Here is a 27,435-nt window from a genome sequence, read left to right on the forward strand (position 1 = left end):
CATTCATTGCGCATGGTATCTGACTATTATTTCGTCTAGCCTCAGTTTGGTTACAATGAGTTGGATGGGTTAAAAATCAAGATGACCACACCGTGATAAAGGTCTGAAGCACTGTGTATAGTGCTGAATTCTGCACTCGCACGGCCCATAAAACTACGAGCTCTGTTAAATAGGCCAGCTCCTTACCATGACCAGCAGGGCCCAATTTCATGGCTCTGCCTACCACAGAATTCTGCGCTTACGATCGTGATTCCCCGCTTACGTGAAAGCGCCGAATTTCTGCGCTAAATTGTAAGTGTAGAATGCCTAGTAATGTGAAGCACACACGCGCAGAAGCCCAAATTTGCCGCTAACCCGTGAAATACGCTTGCCGTAAGCACAGAATTCCCTGCTTCCGTAAGCGCCGATTCTGTGCTTACGGTAAGCAGAGCCATTAAATTGGGCCCAGGGCTCCGTAGAGCGTAGGTGGGTGCGTTCGTTTAGCTTCCCTGGGTCGACCTGGTCTTCCCAGGTGCGTTCGAAAAGCTTTGACGTCATTTCAGGGGCTCACCGGGGTCAACCCCCGGCGGTGCCCTGCTTGTGGAGTGGGTCACTTGGCTGGCCCTAGGTGCATGACGTCATGCATGTGAGTGATCGTTCGTTTAGCTCTTGTCATCAGTGGCTCACCCGAATGAGCACCGCGGGGTAGACCCAGGGAAGCTAATCGAACGCACCCAATATGAATGTGCTAGATGCAGTGTTTTTGTTTTTGCAACGACCTTTTCATTTTAAATTGGGAAACACAATGTGAACTGTGATCAGCTTCTCATAACATAAAGTAAAATAAACCCAAAACAAAACCACGCTGTGATAACATTGCAAACAATATCAACAACTAGCACAAAATATTACTTCTCTTCAGAAAATACACAACATGAGTTACGCCAATTTTTAAACATTCAAGTAAAATGAAACAATATCCTGAGAACAATTTGAAGACACTGGACACCTTCGGTAATTGTCAACGACTAGCCTTCACAGTTGGTGTATCTCAACATGCATAAAATAACAAACCTGTGTCCTGTGAAAATTTGAGCTTAAATATTGGTCATCGAAGTTGCGAGATAATAATGAAAGAAAAAAAACACACTTGTCACACGAAGTTGCGTGCTTTCAGAATGCTTGATTTCCAGACCTCAAAATCTAGTTCTGATGTCTCGAAATCAAATTCGTGGAGAATTACTTCTTTCTCGAAAACTACATTACTTCAAAGCGAGCCGTTTCTCACAATGTTTTATACTATCAACCTCTCCCCATTACTCGTTACCAAGAAAGGTTGTATGCTTGTTATTATTGTGAGTAATTACAAATAGTGTCCACTGCCTTTAAAGGTGCATAATCATTAGAAGCTGACCAGTAATGTCTGTGAAGTGAGGTCAGCAACACAGCAATAACCTTACAATGAACCTTAAACATATCCCCAGTGTAAATATCCGCATTGATATATAAGGACAATTGGTATGAAGTACAGAACCAGTGATATCTTTGAATACAGTGTTTTACAGTGTTCATGTACATCCATATAATTATATTTTATAATGTATGAGAATATTGAATGCGATGCTAGATCACGTTCATCCACGTGACCGTCAGGATCACGGCCATACAATCTCTGCCGTAATTTACGAGCCTCGACCTGTGACGTCATTGTTCAGGCTAGGAACGTCTGTGCAGTGTCTGCCTTTCAGCCCACGTTCATAATCATCTTTTATCTCACGTTGTATTCACACGGCCTTCTGGAGATTCACAGTTAAATCAGACGTGCGTGTGTATACTTGTAAAGCCAGGGGACCAGTCTTTATGTATTCTTTACTGGTTAATTAATAGAGAGCAATGACAGGCTACAACTTTGTTTTGGAAAGTAAGCTCTACGATTTCTCTGAGCAAAGTTTCAGCTGTAGCTGGAAATGTTGAACCAGCTCCAATAATTCGCCAATCCTCGTAGCTTTCTGGAAAAAAGATCAAATAACACAAAACCATTCCTATGCGTAAAAGATGTCAAATAAACTGCAGACTTGGGACGCTATATTGACAGCAGGTAAATCAATGGGAGGGTCTATTTTGTCAACATCTTTGTTTGCGAGTGTCAGTCAGAAGCCGTCACTGACGTACCGGCAAAGCTTATAAGTTTTCGTTTTTTTCTTCTTCATTTTGAAGGGTAAGGAAGAGGTTGGCGTGGTTTGCGGTCAACCCGAACCTGTCTCAATTTGCCTATGGATTGGAACATGGAGCAACTATAGACAGTATTTATTCCGCCATAATTAGAAAAATGATTCAGTGAGCAAATTATTGTTACCTCTTCCAGCTGGTGTTTTAACTTCACAATTTCTCTGTCTTTATCCCTCAGTTTGGCAACATCAAGGTTGAGAGTGGTACCTGGACGTTGAGGAGCTATTTGGTTGTGTGTTGTAAATATTCTCTGGTCCTGAGATCCATCTGATTGACTTTCGGACCAGACGGCAATAATCTGTGATTTGGGATGAGAAGCAACGAATGAATGTACGCAACAAAAACCGATAAGTCTTTAAAGACCTGCTTGAACGAATATGTCAAGTCGTAAACTTTGCTGAAATTCACTCAAAATATTTTCAAAGAATAGGGAAATCGAGTCATACGACTATAAAAAGATTTCAATTGTGTAAAAAAACAATAATTTTGAATGACCTTATCCAGGGCTTTTCTGAAAGATTTGCGAAAAGCCCTGTTACGTAATCACTCTCAAAACGTCATCTCTAGGAGCTCCAATTTGTAAAGCCGCTTTGTTGCAGCGTGGAGGCATAACAAAGCAAGCTCCCAGAGATGACGTCAGCAGCATTGTTCTTTGACGTGCGCTCTCAATGGCAGAAGTGTTTTTAGTTTTTCAAAACCTTTCGGTTGGGGCCTGATTTTTTAGTCGATAATTACGAAAAATTCAGAAATGACACATATCAAAATTACATTAAAATGGTGAACAAGTGCATTATAAACAAGTTAAACATACCATTTCCGTAAAAACATTCCGCTCAGGTAGCTGTTTAAAGTCACTGGACACTATTGGTAATTGTCAAAGACTAGCCTTCACAGTTTGTGTATCTCAACATAAACGCATAAAATAACAAACCTGTGAAAATTTGAGCTCAATCGGTCATCGAAGTTGCGAGATAATAATAAAAGAAAAAAAACACCCTTGTCACACGAAGTTGTGTGCGTTTTGGTGGTTGATTTCGAGACCTCAAGTTCTAAATCTGAGGTCTCGAAATCAAATTCGTGGAAAATTACTTCTTTCTCGAAATTACTATGCCACTTCAGAGGGAGCCGTTTCTCGCAATGTTTTATTCCATCAACCTCTCCCCATTACGCGTCACCAAGAAAGGTTTTATGCTAATAATTAATTTGAGTAATTACCAATAGTGTCCACTGCCTTTAAAGTCATTGGACACTTTCGAAACAGACAAAATTATAAAGTTCACAGATTTACAAATAACTTACAGGGTTTACAGAAGGCAATGGACACCTTATTAAGTATTCTCACTTGTTGTATCCCAAACATGCATAAAACAAAATAATAAACAATAATCTTTGAATATTTGGAGTCAATTGGTCATCGAAGTTACTTCAGAGGGAGCTGTTTCTCACAATGTTTTATACTATCATTAGCTCTCCATTGCTCTTTACCATGTAGTAAAGTCTTTATTCTAACAATTATTTTGAGTTATTCATTGCCTTTAACCATGTCTAATTGTATCCCCTTAAAGGCAGTGGACACTATTGGTAATTACTCAAAATAATGATTAGCATTAAACCTCACTTGGTAAAGAGTAATGGGGAGAGGTCGGCAGTATAAAACATTGTGAGAAACGGCTCTCTCTGAAGTGGAGTAGTTTTCGAGATAGAAGTAATTTTCCACGAATTTGATTTCGAGACCTCAAGTTTAGAACTTGAGGTCTCGAAATCGACCATCTAAACGCACACAACTTCGTGTGACTAGGGTGTTTTCTTCTTTCATTTTTATCTCGCAACTTTGATGACCGATTGAGCTCAAATTTTCACAGGTTAGTTATTTTATGCATTTGTTGAGATACACCAACTGTGAAGGCTAGTCTTTGACAATTACCAATAGTGTCCACTGCCTTTAAAGGCAGTAGACACTATTGGTAGCAACTCAAAATAATTATTAGCACAAAACCTTACTATAGTAACGAGTAATGGGGAGCTGTTGATAGTATAAAACACTGTGAGAAACGGCTCCCTCTGAAGTGACGAAGTCCGTGGCTTTTAGCCTTGCTTGGTGCAAGGAAAGAAAAATTACCTTTGGAAGAAATATAAGGCAGTTTGTGATAGTTGTCCCGAAGGTAATACACGCTGCGGTGAGGGTAAAAGTGACGTTGGGCCTCTCGATATCCAGTAACAAAACCAGAGGGGTGATGATAACACTTGGAATAGCCACGTTGTAGATTGCAATCGCTATGAACTTGGAATCGTTGAGCTGCAGCATGGTTACTTTCCTAACATACAATTTCACAAAGTTAAATTGTTGAGGTTTCTTTCACTTAAATACACTGGACACTAGTGGTAACTGTCAAAGACCAGTCTTCTTCGTCACTTCTGTATCCCACAGATGCATGAAAATAACAAGCCTGTGAAAACTTGAGCTCATCTGGGCGTTGAAGTTGCGAGATAATATTGAAATAAAATAAACATCCTTGTCACACGAAGTTGTGTGTTTTAAGGTGCTTGATTTCGAGAGCTCAAATTCTAAATCTGAGGTCTCAAAATCAAATTCGTGGAGAATTACCTCCTTCTCGAAAACTAACAGAGGGAGCTGTTTCTCACAATGTTTTATACTACCAACAGCTCCCCAGTACTCGTTACCAAGTAAGGTTTTATGCTAATAATTATTTTGAGTAATTACCAATAGTGTCCACTGCCTTTAAGATTTATGTACGATTTTGATTTCTATGTAATACTTTGTATATCTTAAGAAGCGTGGTGTGAAATAAATGTGGACTTGAAGTGAATTGAAAAGTACGCAATTTAAACTTGCCTTGTTTCCCACGCCAGGAATGCCCCGTACATAAGTAGTGTTCCTTTGTAGCCGAACATGATCCCGGACCACAACAATTTGGGAGAATTTGGCGAGTCACATTTGTCCAACGTCCGCACAATAATCTTGTCCGCGACGAGATCCACCTTAGGTCCGGAAACACAAAATAATAGCATTAGCAAATTGATATAATATGTATTATTGAGACCTTTCTTTTGCAACACACAGCCCAACTTTTGTTGGAAAACAATGGGACGCCAAAATGCAAAGTAAAATCAGATACCTGAAATGTGTAACAGAACAGAATGTTAAGCAAAAACTAATAAATAGTAGGTGTAAAATTTGTTGGAAACAAAGTAACCAATACCAATGGAGGTAATTTAGTTCATTGACAGTTTGCAAAAATATTGAACAGTTATTTGTTCCCATCATCAGCTGTTTTTAAACAACAGGCGAATGGTTTGCTAAATTTCGGCCGTCGATGCCCAACCAGCGCGGTTTGTTTTTATCAACAGTGGAAAGGTATATTATTATTCACCTGATCTGCAAGGGTGACTTGGACGAGTTGAATCGGATCGCAGGCTGTCCATACCGATACGATTATGACGTCAACTACGACTAATGCGCCTACAACCATAAAGAGATGGTAGTTGAATATCTAAAGAAGAAAAAAACGAGGAAAACAAAGAAAGAAAAAAGGATAAGTAGAACATTTAGGGCATATACACGCTTAAAGACAATGGACACTATTGGTAATTGTCAAAGACCGTCTTCTCACCTGCTGTATCCCAACATATGCATTAAATAACAAACCTATGAACATGAACCCAGTTGGTCATCGAAGTTGCGAGATATAAATGAAAGAAAAAAAACACCCTTGTCACACGTAGTTGTGTGCTTTCAGATGCTTGACTTCGAGACCTCAAGTTCTAAATCTGAGGTCTCGAAATCAAATTCATGAAAAACTCATCGAAAACTACATTACTTCAGAGGGAGCCGTTTCTTACAATGTTTTAACTATCAACCTCTCCCCATTACTCGTTACCAAGTAAGGTTTTATGCTAAAAAATATTTTGAGTAATTACCAAGCAGTGTCTTTAAAGGCAGTGGACACTATTGGTAATTACTAAAAATAATTATTAGCATAAAACCTTTCTTGTTGACGAGTAATGGTTAGAGGTGGATGGTATACAACATTGTGAAAAACGGCTCCCTCTGAAGTGCCATAGTTTTCGAGAAAGAAGTAATTTTCCACGAATTTGATTTCGAGACCTCAGATTTAGAACTTGAGGTCTCGAAATCAACCATCTAAACGCACACACCTTCGTGGGACAGGGTGTTTCTTGTTTCATTATTATCTCGCAACTTTGATGACCGATTGAGCTCAAATTTTCACAGGTTTGTTATATGCATATGTTGAGATACACCAAGTGACAAGACTGGTCTTTGACAATTACCAACAGTGTCCACTGTCTTTAAGTCATCTAGCCGTGAATTTTTACGCACTGTATTAAAGCCCAACTGCGAACTTTACCTTGGTCCTCCTGGTTTTGTTCCTGAATATGACGTGGACTCTCCAAGTCTTGGCGAAAAGACCGCCAAAGGCGAGAGTGAACGAAATCGGCAGTATCCATGCATGTGCCTGAGGAGAAGAAAAAACAATACATCCAAAAGAAGTAAAATATAATTATGCGGAAACGTAATGCACACGCAGCGCTGTACAATAAACAGATTTTTTTCTTTTTCTTTATCTCGTGTGTTTTTAATACTATTTATTTTATATACAATAATGTTTACTGTAGAAGTCAATCACCTTGGTAAATTTCCAAGGCGCCATACCAACGGTCATTATTCTTAAGGTATTTAAAAAAAATTAAATCATCAGAAAGCGAATTTGAGTATGTTACAATACAAATGGTGTGGTTATGTGTTTTGCGGTGGTGTTTATTTTTTATTTTATTTTTTTTACAATCATTAAATATAATGCCTCACACACAAAAAGCAGACGACGCACGTTTGTTCTCGTGCATTATTAGTATTGTTTTCCCATGATCCACCACGCGGGCCACATGAAGCCGAAGCGGTAACACAGGCCGGCTAGGCAGACCACGGACGTCAACCTCTCTTTCGTCTCTTGTAAAAACACACGCGCGGACTGTATCTGACTATCCACCTGTGTGTACATGTTAATGGAATGAAGGCTGGAACCCGAACAACCCCTTAGGCTCTTGAACAATTTCTCGCCACAAATATGCAAACTATGCGACAAAGTATACGACAAGGTATGCGATAAAATGTTCGACATCACAAATATCTGCAAAGATATTTGCGACATCGCACATATTTGCAAAGATATTTGCAAATATTTGCGACATCGCAAATATCTGCAATGATATTTGCAAAGATATTTGCGACATAGCAAATATTTGCAAAGATATTTGCGACATCGCAAATTTATTATTTGCAAAGATGTTTGCGATGTGCGATGTCCCTTCAGGGCCACCATAGATACGTGTTAGGAATTCATTCGATACATGTATTTTGCCACACTTAGGTTTTCACTATGAAATGGTGGCGGTTGTATAAATTGATTGCTTTTACTTGACTCAAAGTATGGTATCTTTGTCAATTAATAACAATAACGACGAAGGATTGTCATAATTAGTGTTGCCCTGCACGGGAGGTAAAGTGATATTAATTTAGACCTAATAACACATTTTGCCGGATGCCATCTATGGATAACTCCTGGTCTACTGGTACTTTATTTTCGGCTAATACATTTATGATACCAACAACCTTTACTTCTCTCTAAGTATCATTCCCCATCGATAATAACTGTATGTATGGCTGCATTAACAAGCTAGGTCTAGAAGGCAGGAGGAAAGTAGGATGCCCTCAGAAAAGTAAAGCAAAAATAGGTTTCGGACCTTCTGCTTAAAGGCAGTGCACACTATTGGTAATTGCTCAAAATATTTATTAGCATAAAACCTTACTTGGTAACGAGTAATGGGAAGAGGTTGGTAGTATAAAACATTGTGAGAAACGGCTCCCTCTGAAGTGCCATAGTTTTCGAGAAAGAAGTAATTTTCTACGAATTTGATTTCGAGACCTCAGATTTAGAACTTGAGGTCTCAAAATTAACCATCTGAACGCATACAACTTCGTGGGACAAGGGTGTTTTTTTCTTTCATTATTATCTCGCAAGTTCGATGACCGAGTGTGCTCAAAATAATGTTCACAGGTTTGTTATTTTATGCATATGGTTGAGATACACCAACTGTGAAGGCTAGTCTTTGACAACTACCAATAGTGTCCACTGCCTTTAAATCCATACAAGATAGACACATTATTGTCTTTTGAAAGATTGTTCGTCTTAGTTATTTCGAATGATAAACCAGCCATGGAAGACTTTTGGACTGTTCTATTCACAGTTATCCTGTGCTCAGACCTACTAGCACAATACTGGGTATATTATGCGCGTGCTCAGGGCCGCAAAAAAAACAAAAAAACAACACCGTCATGTCTGCTCCCGCCAGAGTCTCCAAAGTCTCCCATTAGAAAGTATCTTAATTACAACCTGGGCCAATTTCATCAAGCTGCTAAGCACAAAAATTTGCTAAGCATGAAATTTCTTCACAGATAAAAACAGGATTGCCAGCCAAATTTCCATTTGTTGCATAGTGCTTGTTACTGGTATTCAGCTTTTGTTTGCTTATCCTGACAATTACATGGAAATTTGGTTGGTAAACCTGTTTTTATCGAGAAAGAAATTCATGCTAAGCAAATCGTTATGCTTAGCAGCTCTATAAAATTGGGCCCCAGTCTGTCTTTCAGGTCCCTGCTAGCAGATCCAGTTATTCCATTGGATACAATGATATTGGATAAAGGTGCATTCATCATGCCCAAACAGAGCACTTCTCTCACGTCCGCAATATAATTTGACTGCGTATATCTATGTGAAATGGTTGAGGTCAAAGGTTAAACTACACGCCGGTTTTGGAGGCAGGTCTCTGGCGTTATTCACCAGCCTCGAAGTGTGACGTCAGATGTTTAGGCTACTATACAACCATTTTTGGCGTTATTAAGAAAATAACCTTTAGGTCAAGTACTATAGACAATGTGAACTTTGTTTATAATAAGTGTGACCTTGTACATTCTTAAGGTTTTCTGGCAGGCAAAATTAAACGGTCCTATTTGGGAGTTTAAATTTTGTGTCATAATTTCCACATAAAACCAAGAGTTATGAAAGTAAAAGCTGGACAAGTTTTGAGATGTGCCCCCCTTTCATCATATCAAAAGTTGATAAGAATTAGACAGTGCAATCTCCATAAAATGTAAGATTGGATGTGTTCTTCCATTGAGCTGTGTACAAATAGTGCCTGCAGGAAGTCCAGGCTTGGTGGATCTTTTGTAAACATGTGATGTCACAGGTTACAGGTCACATCGTCTATTCACAACAGCACTTACCAGACACAGATATTCCACGGTGTCTCTACCGACTTGGCCTCGCTCCAAACCGGCTAAGATGACGTCAAGGTAGCACATACAACACCCAATGGCAATCACATTGTTGATACTCGGACAGGAGAGCTTCACTACCCTAAACGACAATTATAAAATCAAGATTCTTAAAGACACTGGACACTATTGGTAATAGTCAAAGACTAGCCTTCACAGTTGGTGTATCTCAACATAAGCATAAAATAACAAACCTGTGAAAATTTGAGCTCAATCGGTCATCGAACTTCCGAGAAAATATTGAAAGAAAAAAACACCCTTGTCACTGCCTTTAAAGGCAGTGGACACTATTGGTAATTAATCAAACAATTTATTAGCATAAAACCTTACTTGGAAACGAGTAATGGGGAGCTGTTGATTGTATAAAACAGTGTAAGAAAGGGCTACCTCTGAAGTAACGTAGTTTTTGAGAAAGAAGTAATTTTTCACGAGTTTTATTTCGAGATCTCAGATTTAGATTTTCAGGGTACGAAATTAAGCATCTGAAAGCACACAACTTCCTGCCCCGGATTTACGTGCCGGCGCTATAATACAACTGAGTTATCTAGCCCTAAATTGGCGGTGTCCCTATTTTGTCAATATCTTTGTTCAAAGTATGTTAGATGCAACTTCAACTTTAATGTCAATTAAACTTATTGGTGTAGGAAGAGTGATTGCTGAGTCTACATTTTGGATATAATCACCTCTTACTCCTGAAGCTTATGTTGAATATCAAGAACGCCACAGTCATAATAATTCCGAGAACTGCAAATGATGTGAAGACGATGAATGTTGATGGGCTGATACCGAGGTGGACAATCTCTCTCAATGGGCCATCTCTAGGAGTGGCACCCCCTGGACGATTAAAACAAAGTAAGCTAACTTAGGGTATCACTATGTTAATGTTAATTGGTTTATGAGCTACAATTTTATAAGGAGAGTATGAAAATTTGCATGGTGTAAGTATAAATATCTAAGATAGGTTTGCGGTAACACCATGAAGAACTGGTGATTAAAGGAACACGTTGACTTGGGGCGGTTGAGTTGGTATTTGAAAAGCGTTTGTAACCGTTTGTTATAAAATGCATGTGGTTAGAAATATGCTTTAAAAGTATACAATGATCCACACACATTTGCCTCGAAAATGCGTGGTTTTCCTTTTACTTTGCGAACTAACACGGTCGGCCATGAGTCAAAAAATTTACTCGCATAAATGGCCGACCGTGTTTGTCAACAAGGTAAAAGGTAAAACCACACAATATCGAGTGATGCTTGTGTGGATCATTATTCTACTTTCAAAATATCTTTCTAATCATTTGCAGTTAATAACAAACGGTTACATACACCTTTTCAAAGACCAACTCGACCAATCCAAGGCAACGTGTTCCTTTAACGATTCTAACTAAATTTTCAAATTGTATTTCAATTATAGTATTCTTCCTGAGTGGACATACTGCTCCCGATCTTCAGCAATTATCTAAAAGACCCGACCACCTTTTGAAATGAACTTTTCACAGGTAAGTTTAAAGGCAGTGGACACTATTGGTAACTACTCAAAATAATTATTAGCGTAAAACCTTACTTGGTAACGAGCAATGGGGAGAGGTCGATAGTATAGAACATTGTGAGAAACGGCTCCCTAGGTGACGTAGTTTTCGAGAAAGAAGTAGTTTTCCATGCGAATTTTTTTTTTTCATTCAACTTTGACGACCAATTGAGCTCAAATTTTCCCAGGTTTGTTATTGTATGCATATGTTGAGATACACCAAGCGAGAAAACTGGTCTTTGACAATTACCAACAGTGTCAATTGTCTTTAATGTATTATCTTGACACTTGTATAGGATTGAAACAACCGAACAGTTAAAAAAAAAAAAAAAAAATACTCTCCCTTTAAACACCGTAAGCGAACAGTTTTGTGTTAAATAAAAATTATAGAAATGGCATTATTCCTATGAATTCTAGCTACCAACCCTCAATTTTGCAAAAATTAAAACAATTGGTTTTCCCTCTCTACCGTTAAACAAGAGCCTGTCTTCTCGCGTCCACTTCAGTCCACCATCCTCCAAGTATATAGCAACCGTTTCTTCAACTCCGTCTTGCAAAAATAATCAACAAGGATCACATCAAACAAGTGTATAAATAATAGTAGACCAGCCAAACTTTAAAAAGTGCTCTAGAAAAAAACCCCGTTTGTGTACAAGGTCAAAGTTTATCCGTTAATTACATACGTTTGTCACATCAACATTAACTTGAAAGTACATTTTATGGATAGATCTATCACTTGGGGTCAAATTTTGTGAAAATTTCAAAAATGCAATTTTTTTGCCTTTTTTGAAATTTTGACCTTAAAATTAGTCGTTAAGACCCCACATGAAGGTGGTATTTGAATTATTTTTTTTCTCAAAAGCTGCCTGGGTATATTTGCCTTTCAAAAAAAGTTGTTTGAAACCAATATATGCACCAATGAGGATGGGGAGTGCAAAAACAATTGGTGTACTCCAAATGTACCCTTTTCAAGATAATCACACTTTTATACTTCGTTTTGCTATACATTTTGTGTACAAGGTCAAAGTTTATACGTTAATTACATAGGTTTGTAGTATCAACATAGAGTTAAAAATACATTTTATGGATAGATCTATCGAATGTGATTAAATTTGACACAAATTTTGACCTTTGTTGACCTTTTGACCCCTAAATTACCTTAAAATTTAAAATCAAGCTTGGCATCCACCCTAATCGTCTTCCCGAGCCCATGATCCATACATCTAGCATGGATGCCAGCCATTAACAAACTATGCCGTCCAAAGTGTAATTTCATACTTTGGCTGGCCTACTATAAGGGAATCGATGTGTGGTGAAGAGGTTTTCAACTAGTGGTTTATTATCCCAACGAGTTTGGTTCTTGATAATTTTACCAAGCGGTTTGGTTCGAACGCTAAGGCCATCTACCCTATACTCAAGACAGAATTATATAGGCCATGACCAACTTTGAAAGTGACAAGATTTAATTTGAAGCGATGTGTAATTTGATCGGGAGCCATAGAGTTTCTGATACTGACAACAAGGCGTTTTTAATAACCAATTCTGTAAATGTTCATTTAACAACGGTCAACAATTAACGAATGCACTCACCAATTAGTTGTTCGATTTTAAAAGGAGCGACGCGATTTCCCGAGACATCGAATGAGACAGAGCCCTGGTGGAAACACATTTTAGTTTTATTTAAAAATCTTCGGACAATAGACAAATTCTTCTTGAGTGGTAGGAAGAACAACATAATATAAGTACCTAAATAAACAAATGTTGTCTGAAATGCGTCTTCAACAAGTCCCCGTTAATAACATTATAGAAACAGGACAATAGTAGAAACTAAAGGTTTAAAAAAAAAAATGTAAACAACGACGCAATATGGCAAACAAAAAACATACGGCCTACGCCTCGAAGTATTGAAGATCGTCTGTCATGTCTGTACTCTTAAAACATCGGGTTAGAGTTGCCCCCTGAATTTTCTTAATAATAAGTTTCAGTCTTTCGTCAAATTGTTAAACCTACCGATATTCCTTCAAACTCAAGCTTTGACAACTCCTCCACCAATCTCTCCCGTAAATGATGAGTATTGTCGTAATCGAAATCTTCAATTCTAACAGAGGAGTTCTCCGAGGCCAATTGCTTTGCCACGCTGTGGAGCGCTAGGGCCACCGCCCAGACGGCATCGTAACCAAACGGTGCAAACTCCAACCCGGCATATGCCAGTCCGTCTGTAAAGTCGGTGTACACCGCAGTGTATTGTCTTGCATTCTGTGGTGGAGAGAAAAGTTTGATTGGCAATAAGGACCTGATACAATGACACTACAAATCAAAGGAATAATAATAATAATAAAATGGATTTATAACGCGCACTTCTCCAGAAAACCGATCAAGGCGCCGACACAAAATGAAAACATTATACAATAGAAAATCAAGAATAAACTTATTTTCTGACCGAAACGTTTCCCAGATTCAAATATAGGGGGGAAAAAAATGACATATTATCCATAAATACATTCTAATTACAAACGAGGGAGTTTTTATTGCCACTAATTTTAAAAATTATTACCAAATGTATACCGTCCCTTGAAACAACAAACTGGAGTTATTTTGTTAAAATAAAATAGGTAATTATATCACTTTTAAAATAACACTTTTAAAATAAACATCAATGGTCATATTTCAGTAAGTTTAGGTTTTGGCAAGGATTTTTTTGCATGCAAGGTCAATGTGCTCATTTCAATCGAGCACCAGTCACGACTATTTGTATGCAAGCCTAACGTAATTTTGACTGGTAACCTATTTCTGGTATACAGTTTTTGTGTGCTTTAACACGTTTAAGTGCCTAATACAAGCCTTATGAAATTTGGAGTATGTTAATCCTTAAAGTGTATAAAGATACTGAATCATAAAAAAGGAACTGTGTTTCAATCCAGACAGTACGGAATCATGAAAAAGGAACTGTGTTTCAATCCAGACAGTACGGAATCATGAAAAATTAACTGTGTTTCAATCCAGACAGTACGGAATCATGAAAAGGGAACTGTGTTTCAATCCAGACAGTACGGAATCATGAAAAGGAAACTGTATTTCAATCCAGACAGTACGGAATCATGAAAAGGGAACTGTATTTCAATCCAGACGGAATTATGAAAAAGGAACTGTATTTCAATCCAGACGGAATTATGAAAAAGGAACTGGTTACCAATCCAGACACTGTGTAGTTATTATCCTCCCTTAGATCCAGAAACACTGTCCCCACGTAGTTCTGTGCCACTGCATACATCTCTTCCTCAGTGCAACCGAATGTAACATTCTTCCACCAGTCAACACTATTCCAGCTCTCCAGCATCCAAATGTACTTGCTACCATACATTCCCATGTGGTACGCCTACTTGCAAGAAGGGAACAAATTCAAAGTCATAATAAACTCGATTGCAAAAAAAAATCTTGTTATCTATTGATATTGTCTCCTTGTTTGTAGTTTGTCTAGGTTGTATTCTACAAGCCTTTGCTTCCTTGGCTTGATATGATAGCCACATACACTCTTTTTTGTTTTGGTTAAAGGCAGTGGACACTCCACCCAAAAACGGCTTCGTGTGAAAAGGGTGTTTTTTCTTTCATTACTATCTTGCAAGTTCGATGACCGATTGAGCTCAAAGTTTCACAAATTTGTTATTTTATGCATACGTTGAGATACACCAAGTGAGAAAACTGGTCTTTGACAACCAATGGTGTCCAGTGTCTTTAACATAAAGACTGAATTTTCCTCTACGTGCTTATTATTTCGATTATCTGTGTAATATTTTGTGTAAGTTACCGCAAGAAGAGGAGTATGAAATCAATCTTGACTTGAATTGAACAATATAGAGCGCCACCAATAGTTTCCCAAAGAGACGACCTTTTCAGTTCAATTCAATTCAATAAGACGTTTATTTAAAAATATTACAATAAGAGAGAATTGATCAGTACAAGGAAAGATTGCAAAAACAATAGCGCATACAACACAACATTGTCCAACATCATGCCTAAAAGGCTTTTCCTGAAAAAAATAAACGCTCTATATTGTTCAATTCACTGAGCAGTACTTTGTCAACCATTGCGGTTAGAGACACTGGACACTATTGGTAATTGTTAAAGACCAGTCTGTTCACTTGGTGTATCTCAACATATGCACAAAATAACAAACCTTTGAATATTTGAGCTCAATCGGTCGTCGAAGTAGCGAGATAACAATGAAAGAAAAAACACCCTCTTGTCACACGAAGTTGTGTGCTTTCAGATGCTTGATTTCGAGACGTCAAATTCTAAATCTGAGGTCTCAAAATCAAATTCGTGGAAAAGTACTTCTTTCTCGAAAACTACGTTACTTCAGAGGGAGCCGTTTCTCATAATGTGTTATACTATCAACCTCTCCCAATTACTCGTTACCAATTATAAAGGTTTTATGCTTGGAGTAATTACCAAGAGTGTCCACTGCCTTTAACAACAGTACACTAAAGGTAAAGCTGTTTCCCACTAGTCAAAAGTACAATTAGCACGTTGTAAGCATTACGGTTCGTAACACATTGCTAAAGGCAAAGCCGCTCTCCGCTCTTAAAAGATGCAGTAGTCACTATATATAAGCATTACGGTTCGCAACAGTTTGCTAAAGGTAAAGTCGCTTTCCAGCTGTGTTGCCCATGTAGTCTGTGCAATAATAACTAAGCATTACGGTTGAAGGCAACTTGTTTCCCATGTATATTCAAAAGTGCAATACGCATTAAGCATTCGGAAATGTTCTAAACGCTTGGCCTACACATGTTTGTTTCAACTTATTGAAACTGTCGACTTAATTTGCGTCAACCTTGCCCTTTCAGAAACACTACAAAAACAAAGATTAACCAATCTATTCTTGCGCATCTTCGAGGCTAGATATAAACTATACATAGGTCAACGAAACAGGAAAAAAAGTAATTTGTTTTTCGGAAAGCTGGATCAAAATGGATCGTGCACACATCAAGGTCCTCAAATTTTGCGGATTTGCAGCAATATTTAAATCTTGCCTTCGTGACCACTATAGCTCCCTTTTACACCACAATGTATGTTGATGTTTGTGAAAATAATTAAAGAGTCTCTTACCTCACAAAATACCTGCTGAAGACCATCCTCGTACGCACTTGCAAGGATAATGCGGGCGTCTTTTTCCTAAATTGGGATATTCATAAACAAAAACATTGGTTTTGTGATAAGTGATACACCGTAATGATGTAATGGATGGCCAGGTTGGCGTAGTGGTATCTCATTTCCTCGCCTTCCATCCCTGTAGGGACCCCGGTTCGAATCATGCCAGGGACCATATGTGGATTTGGTTTTCAGTCCCTCTGACTGCATGGGTTTCCCTTGAATATTTCTCTGTTTTTTTTTCCTCCCACATCTAAAACTGAAACTTCCTTCCTTGTAAACAGTAAATTGGTTCGAAGCTTCGAGTCCTTGGCTTCGCAACCAGATGAAAAGAAAACAAATCGTGGCCAATTACGACCATACGGAAACGAGAACATCGTTGGATACATTAATAATAAATGAAGGGCTCAAAGGTTCAACTTAGCTTTGTGAGACACTTATTTTCCAGTAGATATAATAATCCTTACGAAGATGAAAACAAACCTACAAAATGGTTAAAATGTTGTAAGATGCTACTGTCTTACACTTCAAGCCAGTTTTAGTCTTAAAGGCAGTGGACACTATTGGTAATGACTCAAAATAATTATTAGCAGAAAACCTTACTTGGTAACGAGTAATGGGGAGAGGTTGATAGTATAAAACATTGTGAGAAACGGCTCCCTCTGAAGTAACGTAGTTTTCGAGAAAGAAGTAGTTTTTCGCGAATTTGATTTCGAGACCTCAGATTTAGAATGTGAGGTCTCGAAATCAAGCATCTGAAAGCACACTACTTCGTGTGACAAGGGTTTTTTTCTTTCAATATTATCTCACATCTTCGACGACCGATTGAGCTCAAATTTTCACTGTTTTTTTAATTTGTGCATATGTTGAGATACACAAAGTGAGAAGACTAGTCTTTGACAATTACCAATAGTGTCTAGAGTCTTTAATCCCAAAACGCTCTATTTCGAAATTTGCTGTACGTTAGTTCATTACTAAATTTTGATATTTTTAATCAATACAGCATTATAATAGTTGATTTTTTTTTGCTACCACAACCAACTTCTCCTTATTATGTTTATAGACTCGTCTAGTTTTCGACGCCCAATGAAGTCACTTTTCAAACTAAGCTGCGTAATTAAGCTAGTAATTGAAAATTAAACAAAATGAGTTTTATACCATTTTAAAGCCATTGGACACTTTCGGTAAACAGTATTGTCCAAGAGCCCACACTTCGTGTATTTCAATTGCTATATAAAATAACAAACCTGTGAAAATTTAGGCTCAATCGGTCATCGGAGTCGGGAGAAAATAACGGGAAAACCCACCCTTGTTTCCGCACGTTTCATGAAATGTGTTTAAAACAAATCCGTAATTCTCGATAGCGAGAATTGATAATTGTTTTAATGTTTCCTAAAAAAAAAAAGCATTTCATGGAGTAATAAATTATTTCAAGAGAAGTCTTTCAACATTACCTTCTGTAAACCCTGTAACTTATTTGTAAATTTGTTGACTTTTATTGTTGTTTTCTGTTTCCGAAAGTGTTTAATGGCTTTAACGCGAGGTAAGACTGGATTATTTTGACCAGATTATTTTGACCTCGGAGCCCACATCCTTCAATATTGTTGTATTCTTCAATTACGTACCTTTATATTTCGGAGCTGTACCGTTGGCGTTTCTCCAGCATTGAAAGACTCTTTGGCGACTAGGGTTAAATTGTGTACGGCTAAATCTTCGGAAAACTTATTTATTGCCTGGATGATGTTGATGATGAATGACGATGGAGAAAAAAAAGGTGTGAAAACTCAGTATTTGCTGTTTATTTAAAATCGAATTGATGATGATATTGCATAAAAACCCGTCCCAGGCATTATTTTGTTTATAATCTTAGCAGAAAAAGGGAACATACCGTTGTCAAAACAGTCGATCTAATTTTCTACTTTTCTCAAAAGAAAAAAGCAGGTGGTTAACTTTCTGGCACCAAAGTATAAAAACTACTTTTCAGGTGGCAGAAATTGAGAAAATGAAAAAAGTCAAAATCGTTCTGATAGCAAAAAGACAGGTGGCAATTTTTCGTCCACCAACATAAGAAGGACAATTTTAAGTTTGCTTTACTGGTAGCGGACAAGCAGAAAAAAAATGGAAAATGCATCATCACAACACGTTAAATATCATTAGTTTTAGGTTGCAAACAAGTATTGGAAAAAATCATTAAAAACAAATGCGTTAAATCTGACTTTTAGCTATTATGTTAGCAGATAAGCAGATGGCAAACTTTCGTCCTTCAAAGTTATGAAACAAAATCTGGTTACCATAAAACATTACACGCAATTAAACCTTCGTAAAAAGTGCTGATTCATGACTTACAGTTGTGAAGTACTCATTGTTGTCGTGTATGACTGCAATTCTCTTCCACCCAAACTCCTTCATGATTGCGATCCGGGGAGCATTGAGTCCGGACTGGGCCGGATTGGTCCGGAAGAAGTACGGGAAACGGCCCCGGAACGATAAGGCGTCGGATGCGGAGCTTGACGAAACCTGGAAACAAGAAGGGGTCGTAGAACAAAAAGTATGCACACACAATGAAATGTTTAAATGAAAAAATAACAAAGTACAGGGGTTAACCGTCCCGGGCAATATTTCATACAGCTGTTAAGCAGAAAATACTGCTTGGCTAATTTCTTTGCTAAGCAAGAAATTAGTGGAAAACCTGTTACAGCAATGGTAACTCTATGGTATTCTGGCAGGTAAGTTTGTTTTGCTAAAGCTATATAATTTTGTGCTTAATTTAATGCCTAACAGACTTTATGACAGTATTGGCCCTGCTGGTGCGACAGCAGAGTGATCACCTAGTCAGGGTTGGTAGAGCACTGGTGTCGCATGCAATTAAGTCCTCCATGCAATCGGAGGACAGTATTGCATATGCGATAATGTCCGCCGGACGGTTTTGCATATGCAATCATGTCCGCCCGGACGCTGCTGCATAATACAAATGTGTCCGCCCGGACACATTTGCATATGCAGTTGTGTCCACCCTTTGCAAAACGGTCCTTGCGGTAAATTAAACGCCCTTTTGGTCGACGGAAAACGTTCGCCATTTGTTCCAAGCTAAGTGCATGTTCGGCCGTTGGGTATTCGCTGCAATCATAAAATACGTGAATATTCATGCTACATAATTACGTAGGTTCAATGAATGCACGCTCACAAGCGAGCGTGCACATGTACAGCCATGTAGGCCTACTTGTCCACTGGACGGTTTTTGCATAGCTCCGGACACGATTGCATATATGCAAAAGTGTCCGGAGCGGACAGTATTGCATGGCGGACACAATTGCATCTGACACCGACATGATAATCTTTGGGTTGCAGTTTCCAGTCCCGCTCCGGTAAAGAAGATATTAAACTAATACGAAATTGTATACAAACGGTGTCTATACTAAAGGTGTTCTCGGCAGGGGCAGAAGGGGGCACCCCTAGGTTATTTTGTGTATACTTGGGGCACCTCAAGATTATTTTGTGTAATATAGATTTCTCGGTCAATTTCGGAAAATGAGCAGCCAATTCAACCACCAGCCTATTCTATTTCGCACGAAATCGAATGCTACTAAAAAAGGGTCATTCGATTTCATTTAAAGACTAGTCAAATCTACTTTTACGTCATTCGATTTAACAAAATAATCATTCAATTTAACAATTCATCGAAGCTGCATTCAAATTCGCAGGAGTGTTTTTGAGGCGTGTGTTAAGTCATTCAATTTCATTTTAAAGCAGTCAATTCTGATATTTGTGCAGTCTTAAAAACGCTTGGTTAACTTGTTGTTTCCTTATACGAATGTTAAAGGCATGCGGTTAATGTTTTGGCACTCTTGAACATAATGCCAAGATGTCTGGCACGCCAACAGATGGTTGGTGAATGTTTAGAAAAAAATAACAACTGGAAAAAATATTTTTTAAAAACTTTAAAAAACATTCAAACACATTCAAATGTCAGGTCTTGGTCAGTTAACCATTGAAGGTCTCCCGAAAAAAATAAAGAAGAAAACAACCCGTATGGGGCCCAAGGTAAAAGTCTACTGGAAACATAAAATAAAGAAGAAGAAAACAATTATTTTTTTAAAGATTGCTTGTAGTGTTCAACTCGACTTTGCCTTTTTGAAGGGAGCATTCCATCTTGAACCTGTGAAGGTACGAAACGGTTTGCCTTATACAGTTTATATGTTTATTCGTATTTCTTTAGTCGTACTTATTTGAATCCTCGGTGAGCGAAATTGATTGCCACTTTACGAAATTGAAAATGATTAAATCAGCAAAATCTTTAGTCGAACCAGCTTTGCAAAATTGAATGATGATTGTGTGTCATGAAAAAGAAGGAGGGTGCTAGGAACTTGAATGCCTGAAAACAAAATTGAATGACCGAATTCTGAATTTGAAACGCAGTAAAAACCGGGGAGGCAAAATATCTTTAATTCGAGCGCCTGAAAATGAAATTGGCTGCTCATTTGCCGAATTTGACCGAGAAAACCCATTCTTTCTATTTCCATCATGCAGCATGCAACGCTTTACCGTTTTTACCACGCATTTCCAGTACATGAGTACCGTGTAAGTACACAATAAAAACTTTTTTCTTTTTCATTTTAGGTGTTCGGGCCAACAACCCGGAACACGTCTTCTTCTTTTTTCTTCTTCATATCTTCTACTTGTTCTTCTTCTACTATGGAAGTATTTTGGGAATAATTTGTTTACTAAATAAACTCATTCACTAACCTTTTTTGAAAACTTATCTTACACTTTTTTAACAGAGCAATGTTTACCGGATTTTTCAATTATATTACGTTAACTTCTTGAACTCAAAACGACGAAGATGTTGTTTTGACATTTTTTGCTACTTTGATCATTTATTACAAATCTTGAAAACAAAGCAAGGTGCAATATTTGTTTTTTAAACCAGGCTTTTACTCCCGATTACCGAACACCTAGAGTTTGTTCACAAACTCTCAAAGTCTAGTTCTTTTTTTTCTTCATGTGACCTTAACAATTTTCGTAACAATCCACCTGATTGATCATCAGTATTCAAACTCGCTTTAGGTTGTTGTCAAATAGACCTTATGCATTGACGTCATCCAGCGGCCATCTTAGTGGAAAAACGGTGACAAAACAATCGAAACGCACAGATTTGTACGCGCGGCGCACAGGATTGGCCAATGAACAACCTCCTTTTGACCTCTAGGTGAGGGCGCCCTACTGAAATGACGTCATGTGCATAAGGTCTATTCCCCAGGTAGTTGTACTTATCCTAACAAATTGTTATCTTGGCATTGGGATGAAGCGAATGGTACATAATTTTCTTTCTCCATGCCTGAAAAATAGTGCTCTCAAGTGGAAGACCAATAGAGTGTAAATTATAAGAGAAGTACAAATTAACAACAGATAACTAAAACAAAATTACTGTAGTGTAATCGCGCGGGCGGGAAAGACACTTATTGATACGGTGACTTGAAGGTATTGAAGAGTGTTACGAAAGGATTATAGTAATCGAGCATGGAGTTGCTTGTCAGCAGGATGGGATCTAATGTCTGTACCAAATTGGTTATTTTCTAGAAGTGTACTTATAATATGTTGTTGCAAAGGCCGTTAGTGCCCTTGGAAACATAAGGGGTATTTTAAAAGTGCACACTAAATCCGGTTTAAGGAACACGGGAATCTTGTCTCCCTTAAAGGCACCCAAAATAATTATTAGCATAACCCTTACTTGGTAACGAGTAATGGGGAGCTGTTGATAGTATAACACATTGTGAGAAACGACTCCCTCTGAAGTAATGTAGTTTTCGAGCAAGAAGTAATTTTCCATGAGTTAGATTTCGAGACCTCAGAATTAGATTTTGAGGTCTCGAAATCAAGTATCTGAAAGCACACAACTTCGTGTGACAAGGGAGTTTTTTCTTTCATTACTATCTCGCAACTTCGATGACCGATTCTTGAGCTCAAATTTTCACAGGTTTGTTATTTTATGGATATGTTGAGAAGACTGGTCTTTGACAATTACCACCAGTGTCCAGTGTCTTTAAGTTGTTAAGTTCTTTAAGTTGTCTTTAAGAGTTCTGGCAATGAGCATTGGGTATAGCCAACCGCGCGACAACGTCGTTGTCTCTGATTGGTTGGAAGTTCCCTATACAAAGGAACAATATTTTATGTGCGTTTAAAGACAGTGGACAATATTTGTCAAAGACCAGTCTTCTCACTCGGTGTATCTCAACATACACGCATAAAATAACAAACCTGTAAAAATTTGAGCTCAAAATGGTCGTCGAATTTGCGAGATAATAATGAAAGAAAAAACACCAGTGTCACACCAAGTTGTGTGCTTTTAGATGCTTAATTTCGAGACCTCAAATTCTAAATCTGAGGTCTTGAAATCAAATTCGTGGAAAATTACTTCTTTCTCGAAAACATTGTTACCTCAGAGGAAGCCGTTTCGCACAATGTTTTTTAATTTCAACCTCTCCCCATTACTGGTTAACATGAACGGTTTTATTCTTATGGCATATAGCTTATGGCGACAACATAGTTTTTTCACAATATTATAAGACTTTTTAGGCCTGACGTATTTTGTTTGAAAACGCACAACATTTTGTGCAACAATGGTATTATTTCTTTCACTATTCTCTTGCAACTTCGATGACCAATTTAGCCAAAATTGTTCACAGGTTTGTTCTTTAATGCATGCTGGGATACACCAAGTGAGAAAACTGGCCTTTCGACATGACTCACAACCGATTTCACATAGAGCTAAGATTGATCGTAACTGCAAATTAATCGTAGTTACTTAGTTAATAAATGTGACGTCCAGTACAAATCACTATGATAATTCTGAAAATTTGTCTCATGGTGGATGTTTTAGCTTTGTGAAATCGAGCCCAGTGCATTTAGGTAAACGTACTATGTGTACGCCTGCGCTTGCACGCATACATGAATTGGACCCCTCTGAAACTACAGGCGCTTTTTATACTGCTTAAATTTGACGAAGACACATGACATTTTCACTCTTCTCGTCAGATCCTGTCCGATCGCAAGATTAATGGAAAGGACTTGAGTACTCACAGGGAAATATACGGCTTAAAATAATAATACGGGATGGTGGGGGGGGGGGGGGGGGCTCAAGTCATCAAGACAAGAGGACTAGTTGCTTAAAGGGTGGCTGCAGTGGTTTTTGTTTTTAATTTAAACGATTAAACATGACTTTTTAAACCTGAAATATTGTTTTAATTTTTTTATTTAATGCACAAGTATTTTAAAAGTGGTTTTCAAGAGATTAAGGTCACCCACCCGCCCCTAAAAGGGAGCCTTCATGTGACGTCATGTCGGGAACCCGAGCCGTCGGGTCCCCTGGCTGTGTGCATATAGAGACGTGTGCATTGTGTGGCCTGGTACCTAGGCGCGTGTAGTTAGGAACCAGACTCTTTTTGCCGACGATAATTTCTGAATTCCCGACGTGACGTCGATGGTAGGGGGGCGGTAACAATCCACAAAATGGGGGGGTATGACTTATTCGCTAATTACGCAAGTGAGATATGTCGGGGAAAAAACAAACACATTTTATTGATGTTCAATACATATATCAGAAATAAATGACAGCAAAATTAACTGTTTTATTTTAAGTCATTGCAGCATCCCTTTAAGGAGTCGTGACGCACTTTAAAGTGCAGCCTCTCCTCTCGAAGTAGAAATACAAGAGGTGAGTTATCAAGCACCGATAAAAGGAACAAAGGGACTGGTACTAATAAATAAGTCTAGCAAACTTGCGGGTAAAACCATTTATTTCATCTCTTTTGAGGGAGCCCATAATTTATTGCTTGCAGGCGTGTTCAAATTATGCATTCGTTGCGACACACCAGATACAATGATACTGCATGGAAACTAAACCCTGCCTTTAGTACCGATGTGTAAACTTAGACCCACGGACGGACGGTCAGCTTTTGATATTAAAGCGAACTCAAACATTCCTTGACTGGCAGGCATATCCAATAACCAGTGGATAAGCTGATTGTGCTTTCTATTCGTTTCCTCTATGTCAGTATCTGTTATTTCTTTCTTCTTATTCCGTGAAGACAAGCAAAGTATACTGTTTTCGAAACGTCGAAAACCAACCTCCAGTGAGGACACTGTTTGGGTCTCGTGGCATCATTATGCATGGGGGACGGTAGTGTTGAAGTCAAGACGGTAATTGATAAGCGCGGTGCAGTTACGGGGACGGTACACACACCCTCGATCCCAGTACGTGTGTGAGTCAGTGGCAGCTAGTTGGAGCTGCAGCTGACGGACGGACCTTGCCACGCGCTACCTACGACCGTTGCATGAACGAAAATCGCTCTGTGAACGGCATAATGTGTGTTGTTGGGGGCGGTGATAACGACTTGTCATCAAGTTAAGGGGGCGGGGTCTATCCTTCGAGTATCATCCAAACTAATTAAACTAACCTGTACCATGTTCCAGTGTTGGCTAGTCTCTGCTACAGGCTGTGACACCACCGAGCAGCTTGCCCCAAGAATCATCATTTTAGTTGGCTCTTCATAAAGAAGCTCAAAGAATCCTTTCATTCCATCTCCAGGCCGGCACTGGAAAGAAAAAAAAAGGGAAAAAAGAAGAAGATCAAATACGTGTATGGGATTTTGTGAAATAAGTACATGGGAAGTTCTTATGACTACAGGGACAAAGAAAAAAGACACAAAATATGACTCCAGAACAATGGAAACAAATAAAATGTGTTCGCAACTTTAATGTTTGAGATAAAAACCACGACCTTCACAGGACACTGTGGGAATCAAAATCGCTTGTTAATGGACCCTTTCAAAAAGTAACGAGACCGGAAGATTTTCACTGGCAAATATTCTTCCTATGTTTTCTGATTTCCGTTGTTCGTTGCCCTTGGAAAAATCTGAAAATCTGACTATTTGAAAAAGCGTTCTATAGTAGCAGGCAAGCACATTACACTGGATGTGTGTGTGAGTGTACTATGTTTTTATTAAATTTAATTCTTTATACGAAAGAAAATCTGAAAATCTGACTATTTAAAAAAGCGTTCTATAGAAGGTTAAGTAGCAGGCAAGCACATTACACAGGATGTGTGTGTGTGTGAGTCTACTATGTTTTTATTAAATTTAATTCTTTATACGATGTATAATAAATAATGAGTAGGGTAGATGGCCTTAGCTCTCAATCCAAACCGGATCTTCCTCAGAAGGCATGACACAAGAAACTAATACTGATATTGATATTAAAAATAGGTATTATTATTATTATTATTATTATTATTATTATTATTATTATTATTATTATTATTATTATTATTGTTATTATTATTACTGGTTTATTGTAAAACGTCTGCTTGTCGCAGTCCAGAGACTGAATTAAAATACAGATTTACATTATTATATAAACATTTTAAAAAACAGAGGAGAAAATTTATAAACAAGAAAAATTGAAAAATTAAGAGCAAAGTCAAAAGAGACGTTATGAGAACTAAAATTAGATAAAACAAAAACAATAAATATTTAACAAGCACACTTAACTAACAAACCCAACTGAGACCAACCAAAAAAACACAACAAACAAACAACCAAACAAACATCCAATCAAACAAACAAGCAAAAACAAAGAAAGAAAAAAAAACCTAACAAACAAACAAAAACAAACACACCCCGACATACAAACAAACCCCAAGGAACAGCAGCCCGACAAACATACCCCCCCCCGCCAACAGACACCACAACAAACACCCCAACAAACAAACAAACAAACAAACAAACAAACAAACAAACAAACAAACAAACAAACAAACAAACAAACAAACAAACAAACAAACAAACAAACAAACAAACAAACAAACAAACAAACAAACAAACAAACAAACAAACAAACAAACGAACAAACAACCAGTCAAACACCCCAACGAACAAACGAACGAACGAACGAACGAACGAACGAAAGAACGAACGAACAAACAAACAAACAAACAAACAAACAAACAAACAGACAAACACTCCACCAGACAAACAAACGCAATAAAAAACACACTAACAAAAAAACCAAACACCCACGCGCAAAAAGGTAAACAAGACAAAACAAACACACAAACAAGAAAGTAAAAACTGGGTCGGAATAAAATCGATAGTAAAAATTAGAGGCCTGCCAAAATGTGTTACAATGTTCAAAATACTGGTGAGGTAGGGAATGGGGCTAAACCTGTATCGGTTGGTTCTGCACCTAATACTAGACAAAGAGTCAGAATTCCTAAGGTTATTATTCCTTGCAGGAGGTAGCCACTCTCTATGCTTGCTTGAGGACAGGAGCGAATTACCAAAGTTCAAAGAGAGCTGTTCAAGTCTTTCAGTGAGGGGCGGAATGTTAAGCACCACACAAAATATCAGCATAAGTTTTAAATTTACAAAAATCCCAAGTAAGTATGATACGGAATGCCTTTCGTTGCATTTTCTCGAGGCACTCTCTTTGGACTTTGGTAAGACCACAAAACCAAGCAGGTGAGGCGTATTCAAGAGTTGGTCGAACATATTGCAAATACACTGTTCTCAAGTCATTAACAGGAATGTTACATCGTTTAAGTTGACGTAAGAAGTACAGTTTTTCGTTGAAGGCTTTACACATGTAATCAACCTGAGTATCCCATGTAAGGTTTTCTTGTATGAATGCCCAGAAGCTTAACACAGTTCGTTTGATTGATGACATTATTACCAATTTGAAAAATGGGCTTAACAGGTTGGTGTCTTTGGAAGCAAGAAATCATGACTTGACATTTTTGGGGTTGAGTCGCATGTGATTTTTTAATGACCAGGAATGAGGTCATGTATGAGGGACATGTGTGGAAAAAGGTTACTACATGAGATAGTTGCAAATTCATAAAAATAAAAATAAAACTTATTGACATAATATTATACAACACACAAATTCTCAGGCAGGGATAAGTGGGGGGGGGGGGGGGGGGGGGTAATGGGAAGTTATTTAACACCAGTGTTTATGTTAAGTCCAAAGGGTTTGACTGTCTTGAGTTGGTGAATCCAGTGTGATTCTCTATGCTTGCGGTGTATGTCATCACCATTGCTAGCTCTATTCACCAGAAGTTCAACATCAATGACACTATGATTGGGGTTGTTGAAGTGGATAGAGACTGGGTACGGTTTCTTGGTCTTTA

At 38.1% G+C, this 27,435-nt stretch overlaps 1 protein-coding gene across 1 annotated transcript in view; it reads right to left on the reverse strand.

Moving 5' to 3' along the window:
* Positions 1–1,907: 1,907 nt before the first annotated feature.
* Positions 1,908–27,435, reverse strand: part of LOC117301711 (gamma-aminobutyric acid type B receptor subunit 1-like) — a 32,398-nt gene continuing 6,870 nt past the window's right edge. The window contains exons 2-17 of the mRNA XM_033785735.1: positions 24,707–24,844; positions 18,600–18,770; positions 17,879–17,986; positions 16,212–16,277; positions 14,296–14,481; positions 13,116–13,361; positions 12,696–12,759; positions 11,575–11,655; positions 10,264–10,414; positions 9,530–9,662; positions 6,597–6,704; positions 5,601–5,720; positions 5,063–5,208; positions 4,328–4,523; positions 2,336–2,506; positions 1,908–1,988 (exon numbers count right to left, since the gene is read on the reverse strand). Coding sequence (XP_033641626.1) covers positions 1,908–1,988; positions 2,336–2,506; positions 4,328–4,523; positions 5,063–5,208; positions 5,601–5,720; positions 6,597–6,704; positions 9,530–9,662; positions 10,264–10,414; positions 11,575–11,655; positions 12,696–12,759; positions 13,116–13,361; positions 14,296–14,481; positions 16,212–16,277; positions 17,879–17,986; positions 18,600–18,770; positions 24,707–24,844 — 2,166 coding nt within the window. The remainder of the gene's footprint in view (positions 1,989–2,335; positions 2,507–4,327; positions 4,524–5,062; positions 5,209–5,600; positions 5,721–6,596; positions 6,705–9,529; positions 9,663–10,263; positions 10,415–11,574; positions 11,656–12,695; positions 12,760–13,115; positions 13,362–14,295; positions 14,482–16,211; positions 16,278–17,878; positions 17,987–18,599; positions 18,771–24,706; positions 24,845–27,435) is intronic.

The sequence above is a fragment of the Asterias rubens genome, chromosome 17 (assembly GCF_902459465.1).
Source record: "Asterias rubens chromosome 17, eAstRub1.3, whole genome shotgun sequence".
NCBI classification, from domain to species: domain Eukaryota; kingdom Metazoa; phylum Echinodermata; class Asteroidea; order Forcipulatida; family Asteriidae; genus Asterias; species Asterias rubens.